Genomic DNA, 17,943 nt, shown 5'->3' on the forward strand with positions numbered 1-17,943 from the left:
GAAACAACTTCAGTAGTAGACTTTAAGAACACTGATTTATTATAAACTCGGATATTTCTGCCACTCCTGTGGCCTTCATCAGCGAGGAAGACCACAGGAGTGGCAGGAATATCCGAGTTTATAATAAATCAGTGTTCTTAAAGTCTACTACTGAAGTTGTTTCATTATTTTCTATTATTCTGTCGGAACACACGTGGAACACAAATGAAATATATATATATATATATCATGATCAGTTGCCTGACGATCGCAATAGCGAGCAACATTCTGTTCCAGCGACCTCCAGTTCTATATATATATATATAATGTATATTTAATATACCTATAAATAAGTATCATTGTCATTATGTTATTATTGTTCACATCGTTATTATCATTAATTTTTATATTAAATGCCTTTTTTATTAATATTATTTTTATTAATTGCTGTTTTTATTATTGTAAATGAAAAAGGAATAACAAAGGCAAAGATTTAAAACACTTTTTGCTTTGCATTCAAATTTCTTTTGGTAATTATTTCGTAAATATACAGAAAACAAAATTGGGGCCGGGATTACTTGCAGCCGAGGTTGATGACTTGGGGGCCGAGTTGACTTGGGTCCGAGTTGACATGGGACCGAGTTGACTGAGGCCGAGTTGACCTTCTTCATTTGGGCCGAGTTGACCTGCATCCAATCCAAATCTACCTAGTTCGGGCAGTCCGTCGTACTGAAACTCAAGCTAGGCATTAGAAGGGACTGAAATGACTCAGCTTATAAAGTTAAATCCATGACTACAAGCAGAATGCCAAGGAATTTTGGCTAGGCCTAGGCCCTAGTCCCAGAGTTCATGATCCTCCTATTGTACAATTCGACCCCGATTACACGCCATTCTTTCCTCTAAAAAAATGCTCGATGATGCATGAAATTTAACCTAGGCCTAGGCCTACAGAGATTAAATTAATCTGAAATGAGATTATTTAAATTAAATAATACTTAATTAATACACACTCCCATCTGTTGCTGCATCTCAGCCATTCTACGGGCTCGAATTTCCTCTAGTTCAGGATCAGCCATGATAAATCAGAGAAAAGTTCAGCTAGCCCACAGAGCAGATTGACAGTATTCGAAGATCGTCTAGTTACTCTACTCTTCGAGCATGCAAAGGCTTCGAGCAAAGATACAAGAAACACAAGATAGTATGGAACGCCGTTACTGCCTTTGGCGGCTCTTTTCCGTTCGGCGCATTTGCTATTGAAAGAGAAGAAATAGAGAAGGAGCGCGCAAGTTCCACTAGGCTCGTTCCCACAACTGTTGATTTTTTCCACTTGACCCGAAGTCAAAGGTCATGAAAGCACCGAATAATAAAAGAACCGTACGTAAATGATGAAAGGGCCGAAAGGTAAAACTAAAAAGCACCAAATGATAAAAGATCCATAAGTGTGGCAAAAGCACCGAACGTAATGATAAAAGCACCGAACGTAATGTTTCAAAGCACCGAACGTAATGTTAAAAGCACCGAACGTAATGTAAAAAGCACCGAACGTGATGTAAAAAGCACCGAACGTAATACGTAAATGCACCGAACGTAATGTTAAAAGGGCCGAATAGCAAATGCGCCGAACGGAAAAGAGCCACTAAAGGCAGTAACGGCGTTCCATACTGTACAACAAAAATTATGGTCAGGGGCAGCTGTTTAAGCAAAATTTTACTATAATAACTCATTGAGAGTCAGCTGCCCCATTGAGATTCAGCTTTGGTGATGCAATTTGTGTAAGTTGTGAACAGGTGTAGGCTGAACTAGCCTAGTGTACAAAAACAACCATTACTACCTGATCGAAAGTGGGTAAGTAGGGGAGGGACTGCTTCGTTTATGTACGGCCTAGACCTGTCGGTATAGCGGGGACAGAGAGGCTAGGTAGGTTAGCCTAGGCCTAGGCCCATGCCTTACATTAGCTAGGCCTAGGCCCCTACTAGGCCTGTCTCCTCAAAGAGCTGAAAATTAATTTGAAAAAAAAAAAAAAGAAGCATACAGACCTGCTTTTTAAAATACTACTCTACGGTAAAGCTCTTCATGTCTGAGATCAAAAAAAAAAAAAAAAAAAGCAATTAAAACAAAACAAAGCAAAAAAATCAGAAATTTGTCTTATTTTACAACAAAAGATGATAAAAACACTTCCAGTCAATTGAAGAGTTTTTATTATTTTTATCATTGGTATAAAAATCAATTCAATAATTTCTATGCTCAATTAAGTTATAGCTAATACCATATTTACTATTTTAATTAAAGTTTATTTTACTATTAAGTTTATAATGATGAGCAAGTTCATTTCTAAAATTATTTTTAATGATTTTTTGTCATTTTCAGGGGACAATTATATATCCTTTAAAAATGCTGATAATGATATACAGGCCCGTTGCCAGTGGGGGGAGGGTGAACAACCCCCTCCCCGGCCCACATTTTTGAAAGTGTATGTAAACATTTCTAGACTGACATTTCTGGACATCTAAGGATTGAGGTCATGAAAATTTAGTACTAAAACAACAACTGTCATTAGTGACAAGTCCTACAATATATGAAAATAGGCTGCTGGTCTATGAACAAAATTGTTAATTTACCATAAAAAATATTACCAATTATTTAATGTTTGCAAGAAAAGCTTTTTGTCATACATTAATTTTTTATTTCATTATATTTACTTAGACGTCAACATCCTTTTTACAATATGTCGGTAGTTGGTCAACACAATTTGGACAACATCTTTGATACACTGTTAGCAAATATACAGCTAATAATTGACGAACTGCATGGAGGCGAGACAAATAGACAACCAGATGAACACTTCAAACTGGATGATTTCTGGATTAAAATGGGTAAAACAATTATTTAAGATTTTTATCTTAGATTAGAACACTCATGCTTGAATATCATAACATACATGTACACTCTTTAGATTTGCTGTATAATTATTTGTGGTACCTTCAAGGGATGCCAGTCGACTCGCCCCCTAGCAAACTCGCCCCTTGCAATCTCTCACCCCATTATATAAGGTATTAAGGTGACTGATTACCAATGTATTTCTTCTTGTCACGTCTGCACAGCACTATCTATACAAACACGCTCACAAATATGCATTAAGACGAACACAATAAACACAGCCACAACCTTGTTCATGGCCTGTATAGGAGAGCCTCGTTTATTCAACAACAACAGTGCATAGCACTGAGTGACATAACCATAAGCATGTGCACGTCGCATGTGCATGTCGCGGCAAGTACGTATTACTACTCTCTATAGAGTAGTACCATAATACCATCAGTATATAACATTTCTCCCTTGTCAACTTTTATGTAATCTTTAGATTAACATAATATTAAGTCCATTTTAACAACTCAGGGCTCGAAATTCGCACTAGCAAACTAGCAATGTGCTAGTACGTTTGTCATAATTGCTAGGCAAATATTCACAAACCAGCAAATAAAAACAAATATTGGTAGTTGGAATATCTATACAAAATATCTTGTAATTAGCCTAGTAAATAAAACAAATTAAGTCAAATAAAATATGAAAGAAAAATTACATGAACTGTAAACTAATATAATATAAAATAAAGTTTATTTTATATTACCTGTATATTATATTTGAAAAATTCCAAGAGGTACATCTTTAATATGAAAAAAAAGTCAGATACAAAATAATAATTGAATACATTATATACTTAATTTATTTTAAAAATAAATAAATTATATAATATATTATTCAATTTTTATTTTGTATATCTGTGATTTTTCATAATAAATATGTTCTGAAACTGCAGTGAATAAATGTACAAGGTATAGAAATCAATTGCTGATACGCATTTGGCTACTTCTTTGTGATATTTATTGTACTACACTCACCATAACAAAAAATATTATATTACAACATTTAACACACAAATTTCAATAGAAGTACATCATAATCATTAGTTGTTATTTTCATACAATTTATTTTCCAAAAAAAAAATCAATATATCAATATATTTTACTAGTCGAGCAACACATTTTGCTAGTTATATTTTTGATGACTAGCAAATTTTAGAATAGGTTGCTAGTGGCTAAAAAAGTAAATTTCTAGGTCTGACAACTAAACAATTAAACTTCAAAACAGAACAATGCATACTTTTACAGTATGGTATATGCTTTCAACACACGTTAACCATACATCAAATAGTTATGCCTCAATTAAGATAGAGTACTTAATGTTTAACATTCCTCTATGTACCTTTTTGTTTGTTTACGTGTACGGTTCTAATGGACTTTCTTATTCCTATTTCAGGCTTATCGCTTACAGCTTCACCTGGTTTATCATTTAGAACCATAGTCCTATCATTATCCTTATCGTCAAACAACTTTTCCCATAATTCATCCGGTACTTCAGATTCTTCTAATTCACCTTTCTCTACTAATGGTTCTGAATACCGAATCCACAGTTGACTTCCTACACTCACTTGATACCGCAAAGTTTCTTTACAATTACCCCAGCAGACCATTTCATCTTATCCTTCCCTCGAAAGTCTTGTGTATACCAAATCATTTTAATACTTCAGAGACTCTCATTCTAGATTTAGACTTTTGCATCTCATTATGTAAACCTGTTTCTTACAGATTCATTCAAATTTGGTCTCAAAATATCCAATCTAGACATCAAAGGGCGCTTCATGAATATCTGAGCTGGCGTCTGCTTAGTTAAGTTATGCTCTGAGTTGCGATAGGCTAACAGGAACCTACTTAATCTAGTATTAATTGAGCAACAATCATGTTTGGACGCCTTAAGACCCTGTTTCATTGTTTGGACGAACCTTTCCACTTGTCCATTGGTTGCAGGTTGCCCTGGACATGAAAATTTATGGATAATCCCATTTTCCTTCATAAATTTTGCAAATTCGTGAGAGAAAACTGCGGACCATTGTCCAATACCACAATTTTAGGTAACCCATATCTACTATCAATGATCTTAATTCTTCAGTGGTTTTCTCTGATGTAGTAGAACTCATAATTACAACTTCTGGCCATTTTGAGAAGGCATCAACAACGATTAAAAACATTAATCCCTCACACGGACCAGCAAAGTCAATATGGATTCTCTCCCACCTTGCTGTAGCAGGTAGCCATGGGTGTAATGGAGCTAAAGGAGGTTTCGCTTAGTCGCTGACACAAATCACATTTCTTAGCAATCTCTTCAATCTGGCTATCAATCCCCGGCCACCAACAATACGACTGTGCTAGACTTTCATTTTCACTATGCCCATATGGCCTTAGGATTTTTTAAAACAAGGGAATTATAACTTTGACTTAATCTACAAACATAACCATTTTTTAAAACATTAACTCTACAAAAAGGAATGTGAAACATAGGATTGTTTCTGAGACGGCGACTGGGAACTCTAAAATTAGAGACTAAATTACAATCGAACATGGCATTAACACATTTATATAAAAAAACAAGATCAAAAAAATTTCTACGGGACTCAGGAGATTGAATGTTAAGGGGAATATTGTGATTCTGGTTGTGGCTGATGTAGCGCAAAAGACGATTGTGCAGCCTGTGAATGCGTGCAGATTGGGTTTTAGAAATTGAATTGTAAATAACGGAACAAAAATTTAGGGTTGGTTGAATAATAGTGAAATTTCTTGACCATTGTCAATATGAGACAATATTGCTCCCACTCCATCTGGGGAAGCATCTGTCATCACCTTTAATGCGAGATCAGGGTTAAAGTGTACTACAAATCCTGAATTCGCTAAAGCTAACTTTGAATTTTCAAAGGCTTTCTTGGCTTTGGCAGACCATTTGAACTTCGACCCCTTTTCTAACATTACATGTAATGGCCTCAACAGGGTCACCAAGTTCGGAATAAAAGACCGGTAATAATTAATCATGCCAAGATACGATCTCAGCTGCCCAACATCTTTGAGTAATGGCATCGAAAGGATTTGATCCGTTTTGATCTGTCTCTATGTACCCCCTCCTTATCAATAACATGTCCCAGGAATGATACAGAGTCCCGCGTGAACTCACATTTCTCCTTTTTGAGTTTCAAACCGTATTCGCTAAACCAGGTCAACACCTTGTTCAAATAATACTATGTTGGCTTTAATACCTTTAAGAAGACCCAGTTTGCCATTAAACAGACTCTTATGTTTGTCTAGGACCCTTTTCAACTCTGACATTTCCTCTAGTTTATTAATGTACTGAGTACCATCTACCACTTCTTTCCAATTTAACTTTATGCTACTTAACCAATCTCTACCAAACAACAACTGCTTTGCTTCATTTACAATGTAAAGTTCAAGTAACTTACATTGGAACTTGTAAACCACATTAACTTTGGCTTTGCCTTTTGGTTTAACTTTTTCACCAGTAAAACTCTTAAAACGTATGTTTTAAGAATGTAAAGTTCAAGTAATACATTGGAACTTGTAAACCACATTAACTTTGGCTTTGCCTTTTGGTTTAAATTTTTCACCAGTAAAACTCTTAAAACTTAATTGAGCATCACTTAACTCTAAATTTGGAAATGTATCGTAAAACACATGCTCAGGGATTACTGTATAAGTAGCCCCAGTGTCCAGTTCAAAGTTCAAGTCCTTGCCATTCACTTCCACTTTTATCATCATTGGTTGTACTACTGGTTGCGCATTAAGTGCGTACATGGATGTTACATCCGCTTCATCACTATCATTATCATCATTCGTGTAATCTTTGTGTATTCCGCCTGATTTGGACCGACACACCTTTTAATATGTCCTTTTTTCCCACAGTTGCATGTTTTACTATACAATACGATACGATATTCTTTATTGTCATTTGAACAACAGGGTACAAATGAAATTCAAGTGATTGATCAAGGTACAATTTCAGAGAGGAATAAAGAAAAAAGTAAACTAACAAAGAACTCCATGAGACATATTCAAATAACTTAAATCTAATGAATCTTAGTGAATCTTATTGGTGGGTGTGGAGTCAGGATCAGGAAAGACATCACCATGACCCTCCGGCTACAGGAATAGGGGACAGCACTGCCCTGAATCTGCAAAAACAGCCAGAAACTAGAAAATAGCCTGGTAGTCACAGAGACAGAAAACAGCTAACTGTCTGCCGGTGGATATGAAACCAGCAATCATTTGGTTTGTGTGATTTACGACCACAGCGAAAGCATCCTCCTACACTTGGTGTTGGTCTATGGGATTTAGATTGGCCTGACTTCCTTACAAATTTGGATTTTTGTCTCCCCTTTGGCTGTTGTAAAGCCTGCACCCGGTTAACATCATCACCCATTGCTTGGCTTGCCGTTGTACTAGCTCGTACGAGTTGGTAACACTCACTGCTTTGTCTAATGTTAGGTCGCTTCCAAGGGCTGGAAATTAAGGGTTATTTTTTAAGGTGCAACAAGGAATTCAACTTTGTCGCGCTCAGTGCGACAAGGTCATTTGATAGCGCGAGTCGATTTTGTAAGCGGCAGGAAGGTGGTTTCCCTCCAAATCTCAATTATTTACAACTTGTACAGCCCATTATTTTCAATCAGGCAGTATGCAAAACATGCTATCATTCATTTTACATGTACTGTATCAACCAATCAGCATGACCTAGGCTGTTAAAGTGTGACATCGTACACTAAAACCGTGTCGATGTGCGCTCATCTTATTCTTGGTAAATAAGCAATCTCCGTCGAAGCGAAGGAGACTGGTATAAAAACATCAGATTGCACGATTTTTTACTATTTTATTGAGTGCTACTCTTACCTGTACCTCCTCGTAATTATGAACGTTTCCTTAACGTATTTGTTCATAAAATAGAATATGTACCAATATTTTAAACGATCGTATACAGTATTGACTCATACGATGTCTACGGCCCAGCATCCAGCAAAATCAAAATTTAACACTAAATAGATCGTAAATAAATACAATTAGGCATCATCTGGATGATTATATTCAAAGTACTACCGTTATTTAAGGCAGACATCTTTTATTGAAAACCAAACGAATTACCTAAACCTCATACATTATGATATAAGATTACGCTTCTTCAATCACGTGGCTGATGATAACAAAGGGTATAAATACTCTTTGATGATAACCTCAGCCAGACTTCACGAAATTATTATGTGTAAATTGATTTAGAGTTATCTCATAAAGACCAAGTTCCATCCACACATATTAAAAATAATGCCAACTTCCACGCAAATGTTGCAGTAAAGTCGGTCGGTGGCTATTGTAACCGATGTATAGGCATTCGCAGTTCGCAGTTAATGCGATTCTGCGGACCTATTTTCTCGAAATTTCCTGCACAAATGAAGAAAAATACTGAAAAATTTAAAGGAGTGTACAGAAAATATAATTAATGTTTCAGTAATAATAATTAATAATTTTATAAGTTTGTTGTTGCTTGGAAAATGTCTCTGTTAACACGCCCCCAACAGACTCGCCCCCTAACAAACTCACCCATAACCTTTCTGTTATATAGGTAGGTATCTGGTAGGGGGGGGGGGGGGGTGAAATGTACCATAAATTCTACTTTCTGTTATACTTAGTAATAGTATTAATTTTATCAATTTGTCTTTTTTTACAATGCTTGACTATACATAACATAATACATTTTTGTATCTTTTCAGATTACAAGTTTTTTACGATTTTTATTGTTTCAGAACTTTTAATTACCGTACAATTAATATGAATATATTATTAGCGTGTTTTTCAGTACAGTATGTAGTGTTGATATTAAAAAATAATGTTCTTTTTCTTCTTGTAGTTCCCAGAACTTGAAAAGTCAAGTTTACAGTACAGTACATACAGTTATTTTTATAATATAATTAGCGTATTCATTATAAAGGTCTATGCGTGTAGTTATGGTATTGATTGAATTTGCTAAATCAAATATACTTTTATATCTGACAAAGGTTATGGGCGAGTTTTTTAGTTGGCGCCTTTGTTAACTGTCTCTTATACACATCTAGATGTGTATAAGAGACAGCATTAATCCCTCACACGGACCAGCAAAGTCAATATGGATTCTCTGTTAGTGGGTGACGTTGTTAAGGGGCAAGTTTGTTGTTGGGGGGCGACTGTGTATAGTTGGTGGGGCGAGTTTGCTAGGGGAAAGTTTGTTAGAGGGCGACATTGTAAGGGGTGAGTTTGTTAGGTGGCGAGTGCCTACAGTCAAGGGGTGTGTTTGTTAGGGGCAAGTTTGTAGGGGGCGAGTTGGTTAAGGGGCGCAATTGTTAAGGGGCGAGTTGACTGGTTCATCCTTCAAGGACTAACTATACATTAAAAGTCCTCTGGCATTGTATTGAATTCTTATTTCAGTGATCTCTTCATTTCGAAAGGGAAATTGTACTCTACTGCCCTTGGAGTAAAATTTGTGGCTAAGAATTAAGCCATGGTTCACTGCACCAATCCTGGGTCCGCACCAACCCTGGATCCACCCCAGCAACGGCAGCTGTGTTTCTCATAAATATTATAACTGGAAGGCTCTTTCTTTTGCAGGTCAGGTATTCAGGTCAGTCTCTAAAGAAGCAACCAAGCTGTCTTTACTTTTTTCCAAGCCACCAATTCCAAGTGTTGAAGAAACTCAGTCAATGCTCAGCTCACTAGAAATGAATGCTGTGGCACTGTTATCAGTTTTCTATAGTCTACCAAAGCATAGAGGTACTGTATCATAAAAATTTTCACCTCTACTTAAAGATTACATTCTTTCTATGGCCGTGTTTTCGCAGCACCTCCAAATTTTTTTATCCCATCATGCAAAATTATAGACAACAATGCAATGTGTTCAACATCAAAACATACATATTGTTGACCTGGCAGTTGACCCTTTTTTGGGCGAGATGGATAGGCCTAGGCATAGAACGAAATAGTTTGGTACCATTGAACTCTGGGAAATGTACTGTCACAATGATGTTTCGTTGTACTTCTACAGTATATAGGGAATGAGAAGAAGATGAAAAAGAATGTTAGCTTGGTGTGCTTTACGGTACAATAAACGATAGGAGGGATAGACCTGGCCCAGCCAGGCACTCACCCGGCAAGTCATTCCTTCATAGGAGTTCTTGATCAAGGTGACCAGTTTGGTTAGCACTCCATAAAGGCGTAGCAGCTTCCAGAGGGTCTCACGATCAATGCTGTCAAACACCTACTCAAAATCGACGAAATTGATATACAAATATTCATTATCATCTTTAATTATGGCCAGTGAAGGTGTATCTCGGTACACCATTTAACTATCATGTGATTTACTTTACTTTCTTGTTTTACAGGAATTGTTCTAAGGAATTCTACAAAACATGCTGTTGGTAACATTGTCGAAACTGTGAAGGTGTTAGTCACTAAAATTAAAAATAGCAAATATGAATTGTAAGAACAATCCCATACATAGCATCATTTATTTATGTATCTTTATGTAATTGATACATATTTTTACATCTAGTAATGGAGGTGTATCTCCATATTTAAGTTACTATCATGTGATTTACATTTAGAATTCATACAGAAACTACTGTCTTAAAATTTGCTTGCTTTATTGCTATTTTAATGGTAATAAATTATTCATTGAATCCAATTATCATATAAACTTATTAACACCATTTAGTACTGTAGTTACTGTAACTATCAAAAACAATACTGGCCATGTTTGAACCAGAGTCTTTAGTACAAAAAGCAGGAAAATTACCTCTGAGCCAAAACCTTACTTCACTCTCCTATATTTATATTATCTTAATGGTCAGTTTTCCACATAGGCTACAATGAGTCACCCTAGCGAAATTGTGTTGGTAAAATAAATGAAAAGTTAACTGAAAACATGTTTGTGTTTCTATTTATACTACAGTTCTGAGAGTGAGCTTCAGTCAACTGGTAGTGTCTGGGAAGTGTGTGATTTATTTGATGATCTTCCTATGAATAACAAAGCTGCAGTCATTATCAAGATGAATGAAGTGAAAGATTTAGTAAAAGATGCAATGACAGAATTAGAGGAGGTAATAAAAAACCAATATAACACAATGATGTAACTGTACAGTATATTCTAAAAAGCACTGGGTGTGTGAATATATAATTATTTTAATTTTAGACAAACACAGGGTTGAGAGCTCAGGATTTTTGAAATTAAGCATGTGACTATATACTGTAGAACCCCTTGAATTGGATATTCGAGTACTCTAGTATTAAGCAACACACTGGGATAATATTAGAATACAGATCATTTCGGTCGCGCCTTCATTTCGGTCGCGCCTTCATTTCGGTCGCGCCGTATTGTTATGCATTTCGGTCGCGATGAACAGCCTCAGTATGAAACGCTGATGCTTGAATTGGATATTCGAGTACTCTAGTATTAAGCAACACACTGGGATAATATTAGAATACAGATCATTTCGGTCGCGCCTTCATTTCGGTCGCGCCTTCATTTCGGTCGCGCCGTATTGTTATGCATTTCGGTCGCGATGAACAGCCTCAGTATGAAACGCTGATGTACGCACTAGTGCTTTATGTTTGGAAAATAATTTTTAAAGAGTTCTGTATTTTTAAAGATTTTTTGGTGCGTGTGTTTCAGACTGGGTATTAATTTTATTAATATTTTGTCTTTTTTTTACGATGCTTGACTATCATAGGCCTAATATTTTTTTGTATTTTTTTTAGTATGATTGTTGTTTTAATATAATTATAACATGTTTTTTTCTTCTTACAGTTTCAGAAGTAAAAAGTCAAGTACATATTTGTATTTATCAATTTCTGAATCATTCATAATAAAGGCCTAGGAATGTTGTTACGATTATGATTTAATTTGTTTAACCAAATATACTTTTATATCAGAATATTAAAATATATGTATTTGTTTTACAATTCATGTATTTTTTTTATAAATATGATCATCAGATTGATGACTCGAAGTTAATGGCGACATGAAGTAGGTGAACGCACTTGAACACCTCACTGCCACTGCCATGACCTGCTGAAAAAAGCTAGTCATCTATATTTAGCATCTGACCTACTTCTGTCTTTGCAGTGTAATGCGTTCACATTCCTGAAGGCAGCGTACAAAGAATATGCCTTCTTTCCAATTTTATGGTTAGGCCTAGTTGTTACCAGGCAACTAGTACAGGAGGCCTCTAAGTAGTGAATTTTTCTAGCTTTAGAAAGAAAGCCCGCCCCGAAGACCGAAACTGTGGAATGGCTATTAACATGTACTGTATTTAAAGTTATGTATTTAAACTAAAAAAAAATGGAAATAAAACAAACAAGAAAATACAAACCTTGTGCTGCTTCACCTCAAGAGTACCATGGGAAATTAAATTCTAGTGCAACTATAGAATAGGACTAGGAAAAGTCATTTTGTTGTGCTTATGAATATAAAAGAAGCCTGAAATAGGCCATTAAAATGTACGGTGTTTAATTATAAATATATTGAAAATTTTATGTGGAAAATAAATATGAAAATACTATATATTTCCTTCATTTCATTCATCATATATCATTCAGTATGTTCATTTATCAAATTATAAACATGATCAGAACATTCAAGATAAATGGAAACGTAACAGACAAGGAAACAAATGTATGAAAATTTAATCTATTGACTATATTTATTTCACAAATCTCTATTCAATTTATGCAGTAATAAAATATATATCGCAACAAACGTTAAAGAGAAACTTGTCTCAAGCCAAGTCGACTTTGTAACATTTTCGTTGTTTCTGTAAAACAAAAGAAAAATAACACCAAGTGATACACGTAATATTAATAATCATAAACTATAATATTATAGTACAGTATTATACAATAATTGTTAGTCAACTAATGTTTTATGTAAGTTTTGTGTTTATAAAAATACTATACTGCTTTAGCTCCCTTGTTCCAGATTTGCGGTCACACCGTCGGCGCTCCATACACAGCGACCGAAATGCAACGAAAATAGCGCGACCGAAATGAAGGCGCGACCGAAATGATCGGATACCTAATATTATAGTAGTGGCTCATTCATAGATTATCATAAGGCTAAAAAAAAAATTCTTGTGTTGGCCACGTTTTGGGAAAATCCAAAAAATGGGTAGGTTGGTAGGAAAATTGTTTTTTTTTTCTTTAACCAATAATGTGTTTATGCCTAAAAATAAGAAAATACACACAAATACAACAAAAATTATTTAAATCTATATTGAAGAACAAAACGATTGCACAATACTGTCGCATTACCTACCTAAAACAATTAATTGAATTGTAATATTGAATACAATACTGGCACTCATTTTGTAGGCAGAGACTGCTGATAGCCATGGAGATGATTGGCAGGGGTTTGAAGATCTTGTTGGCCCTGACAGCAGCAATGAGGACACTTGGTCTGAGAAGGATAAGGATGTGTTGTTGGCATGTATTGGCTTGTTAAAGGTCACAAGGTCATGCCTTAAAAAAGTCACAGCAACACTAAAGAAGAATGGGCAGTGGGAGGAGGATCAACATGTGGCACAGCTGGATGATATTGCAGATATTTGTGAGAAGATTAGTCCTTGTGTTGATGAACTAGCAGAAGCCCTCTATCCACCATTAACACATGAAAATGTCACGAAGAAGGTATGAAGCTTAAATATTGATACCATAGTATCCTATAATAATATTTTTCTTAGAGTACAAAGAGTACTGTTTTTTTAAAAAATATTCACTGCCAATTATTGTCAATTTTCACTGTTAGAATGTGTGATGGTTTGGCATTTTGATATAGTCACTTGTAAATCAAATTATAGAAATGAATGGGAAAAAGTAAAAAAAACCCCAAAAAACCCAAACTTTGATCAGTGTACTCTTTCAAATAGATTAAATGATATTTATAATAATGATAAATCGAAACCAATAAGTATGAGCAGATAGCACTAAATTCAATCATTATTCGATAAGTCAATCTAGTCGGACACAAATTTACAGTAGACCAAATAAATGAACTGGTAATTAAGTCTCTGCATGCTCTACCCATTTGCATTTGCAGCAGTGTAAAGCAATTACTGTTACTCAAAGCTAGAGCAATGACTGTTGATAGTCCTGTCACTTCTCCCTCCCCACCTCACTATACCAATGATGTTAGGACCTTGACACCTAGANNNNTATATATTTATATATATTTATATTTTTATGGTGACAATTAATTACTCCAATTTACAAATATACATTTTCAATTACAGTTAACAGTTACAATCATAATTATTATTTACTTTTTTTTATTACAAAACTGTGAATTCCAAAACATGTACAATTTAATAATTAATTTAAGTGCTTGTTAGTGGCCATATTGTGGTCGGATTTGCTGACTGTAATTAAAATCATGGAATAACCTTAGGAACACAGTGTACTTTGGCATTAAATAAACAAAAAAACAATCTCATTCGTTTTTGGATAAATTCACCCTTGGTATATATAGTTCACACTGAATGCATCCACTCGAACTGGCATCCACATGAACTATCATTTGCTCGAAGTAGCATCCGCTCATTTTGACTGGCATTCATAATAATAGTAATAGTAATAATAATAATAATAGTAATAATAATAATTATTATTATTATTAATAATAGATAATAATATAATAAATGTGAATATATCTTTTCAACTGGACTCACTATTAATTTTTGTGACAATATTTCACATCTGATCCAGGATGCATCATCACATGAAATATTCTTGCAAGAATAAGTAATTCTAGTTTAAAAGATTTATTCATTTTTATTATGTAACCAGTCTACCTAGATGAATAATAATATTCACAAATAGATAATAATGGAAATACAGAATAATAATAGATCTATAGTAGTCGTTTTACTATACTGTTTATGCCAATGCCATTTTGCAGTGGTGTTGTTTAATATTTTAATATGATGTTTGTCAAGCTATTTAAATCACAAAATTTTATAATTGGGATGTTTCCTATCAAAATCTCTTAGAAGTTGGTATTTTAATACTGTATACATCATGTTTCAGTTCATTTAATCTTTATAACTTATCTTATTCACAGATTGAGCAGTTGACAAGTGTCCTAAGGAATTTGCTTGAGAGAACAAAATCAAGTCATATATGTAGTGAAGAGGATCGGACATGGATTGATTTCTTGTTTAATGCAATTGATCATAATCTTGATAAAATCAATGGTGCCATAAAATGAGGAAAATACAGTCTGTTGACACTCAGTTGACTATTGATACTTAGATGGTCTATATGCTCAATTAACCATGAGACAATCAGGAGGACTATAGAGAGTCATCTGATTAATAATCTTATCAACATATAGCCTCTATGACATACATTCTATCACCTATATATACAATATATAATAAGAACCGATTTAATGGTGGCAGAAAATTTAGTTGGTCGCCTCGCTGAACTTTGAAAAATGTTGCAGAGGTTGGAATACTAGACTTGCCACAAGTCTCTTATTTTTTATTATTTTTCTCATTCTGGACAGCGCCACCAACGAGAAAGTTAATTTAGAGACGGAATAAGCGACTTGTAAAACACTGAAATCAGGCACCAGGATGCCAAAAGAATGACGTAATCTTATATTCCGTATTTGGATAAATGGGCGGACCGAAATAAACAATTTCAACCAATCAAATGTTCATATTATTGGAGCCACGAAACTGAGTCACTCGCGTCGACTAGTTAGGCATGACTAAATTTAAATAGTCCTCCCTAATAAAACGGGCCTAAAATATTTAGAATAGACCATAGTAAGACTAATGTTGGCAATGGCAAAAACAATTAAGCTTAGACTAGATGGCATACCATACAAATACAACAAAACTTTAACTTTCCAGTAGGATGGCTCAGGCCTCGCCTGGAGTCAGGTAGTAGGCCTAGCCTAGACTAGTAGAGGCTTGGCCTATTTTTAAGTTCTTACTTACAGTGGCCTACCTTTTTAACAATATTCTACCCTAAAGGCCTAAATCTGTGTAGCAGCTAGCGGTGAGCAAGGTTCCAAGTAGGCTTATAGCCTACGGTTATCAGTCCATGTCGTTCTCAGCAGGCCAGAACTATTATACTAACTGTTTTAATTCAAGTAGGTAGCCAAAAGGGAGCTGGAGCTTGTTCTAGTCGAGACATCCGCATCTTCAATTTTGAAAATTTACCAAGATTGATTAATATGCATGAAGTTAGCCAATCACGTGATTAACAAAATCAGTCATGCATACGATATCCCACATCAAATTTGATGTGGGAAATTGCACGCATGAATCGTTTTCCCAGGCCCTAATTCGAAAAGAATAAATCGAGTATGGGACGCCAATTAAATTAGGTATGGCGCGCACTAAGTGCAATAAAGAGTGAGTAACCTAAAATTAGGGCCTGGAACCCAGGCTATTGGAATACCTGCATCTGTTACCTACCCAACCCACCCAGTATCCAAATGTTTAACAACTTTGTAAAAATCTCATATTGCATTTGTTTTAGTTTTGATTTGCTTTTGTGAACGCACTAATTTTTATTAAGTGCCACCGTTTCAAAGGTGTACGTTCGAATAAATAAATAAATAAACTATGGTATGTCACCCAAAATTGGGTTTGCCAAATATTTTAGAGGGTTGCAAGACACTATAAATAAAAAGCAATTGTTAGGTATACATCATACTATAATTCACCTTGTAAAGAGAAAACTTTCTATTATCATTTCAAAATTTGTTTCTGATGCACACTAGTAGCCAATCACCTTTATTGGTGCAGCAGATTTGGTTGTATCAGCGTTTACAATATATAAAAAGAATGGATTTAATGGTGGCAGCAAATTTAGTGGGTCATCCCACCGAACTCTAAAAAATCTCACAGGCCTTGACATGCCTGCATCTGTTATCTACCCAACATGCACAGTATCCAAATATTTTACTTATACTATTAGTTATACGGATTTATTATTATTTTTATTAACTTTGTAAATCCCAATGGACAGTATCTTCAAAATCATCAAAATCTTCCATCAAACCAGCCCATATTTTAAAAATATATATCCAAAATATTTTGGCATATATAGCACACATATACGATAACCCATTACTCTGCCCACATGGGCTGACATAGAAATAGCCCATGTGGGTTCACCCATTTTTTTTTCTTGTGGGCCCAAATGGGATTACCTATATGGGCATGCTTGTATATTATAAACATACACCTACATGCTTTGGCCTGATTTTTTCCCATTATTATATGATTACCCATAATTTGCCCACAAGGGCTGACCAACAAAGAGCCCTTATGAATGTTCCTATTTTTTGCACTCAAGGGCCCCAAACGTGCTAAACCATTAGGGCCTGCCCCATATTTTGAAAATATATATCCCAAGCAGGGATGTAGCCAGGATTTTGAAAGGGGGGAGCCGTTATGCGAATTACGCGGGGTCCAGGGAGCGAATCCCCCTGTGAAGTAGCGCACTTTGAACGTTCTTAGGACTATTTTGAGAGGATAAAGTAAAAATTGCAATAGATGCATTATGAATAAGTGCAACAATAATTATATAATATATAAACAGTGGCGGATCCAAGAATTCGAAAGAGGGGTGAACCAGGGAGAGAGGACCGTGGAAATACCCACCTCAGCCCCACCGTGGTTGGGGGTGAGGTAAGAAAATTTGTGATTAGGGAATCTCTGGATGGCCGGATATTACAATTTGAATATACAGTATATATATTTTCCTTTAAAAAATGAGGGGAGGGGGACGGACCTTAAATCCACCCCGACTCAAAACATTCTTTATCCAAAAGAGTCATAATCACGAAAAATGGGCATGAAAAACCAGATCACATCCTAAAAACAAATGTAGGGGCCCTCGCCTCAGCAGTCACTAAGACATACTCTGAGTCAGGTGCCGACTCTATGGAGTTTAATGATTTTCACGATGGGAAAAGCGAGACTGTGCTTTGGCACTACTTAGTATTGAGCGTGATGAAGCAGACAACATTGCTAAC

General features: G+C 35.3%; 2 protein-coding genes across 4 annotated transcripts in view; one reads left to right on the forward strand and one right to left on the reverse strand.

The window, feature by feature from the left end:
• Nucleotides 1-1,147, reverse strand: part of LOC117113127 (programmed cell death protein 5-like) — an 8,566-nt gene extending 7,419 nt beyond the window's left edge. Inside the window, exon 1 of the mRNA XM_033256371.1 lies at nucleotides 990-1,147. Within this exon, the coding sequence (XP_033112262.1) occupies nucleotides 990-1,055 (66 nt within the window). The 5' untranslated portion in view covers nucleotides 1,056-1,147. The remainder of the gene's footprint in view (nucleotides 1-989) is intronic.
• A 496-nt stretch (nucleotides 1,148-1,643) lies between these two features.
• LOC117113156 (cyclin-D1-binding protein 1 homolog) lies at nucleotides 1,644-15,396 on the forward strand. Of its 3 annotated transcripts, none has more exons than XM_033256429.1 (7): nucleotides 1,644-1,824; nucleotides 2,683-2,852; nucleotides 9,507-9,668; nucleotides 10,277-10,373; nucleotides 10,846-10,993; nucleotides 13,263-13,577; nucleotides 15,007-15,396. In XM_033256429.1, exons 2-7 carry the CDS (start codon nucleotides 2,705-2,707, stop codon nucleotides 15,151-15,153), a joined length of 1,017 nt encoding a protein of 338 aa, XP_033112320.1. In that variant the 5' UTR covers nucleotides 1,644-1,824; nucleotides 2,683-2,704; the 3' UTR covers nucleotides 15,154-15,396. The 3 variants fall into 3 exon arrangements, with proteins under 3 accessions (XP_033112320.1, XP_033112319.1, XP_033112321.1); XM_033256428.1 differs by having other exon boundaries at nucleotides 1,662-1,751; XM_033256430.1 differs by having other exon boundaries at nucleotides 1,814-1,896.
• The last annotated feature ends 2,547 nt before the right edge of the window (nucleotides 15,397-17,943 follow it).

Source organism: Anneissia japonica, unplaced genomic scaffold (genome assembly GCF_011630105.1).
Source record: "Anneissia japonica isolate Jap-2015-1 unplaced genomic scaffold, ASM1163010v1 scaffold1812_len1207588_cov181, whole genome shotgun sequence".
NCBI lineage: Eukaryota > Metazoa > Echinodermata > Crinoidea > Comatulida > Comatulidae > Anneissia > Anneissia japonica.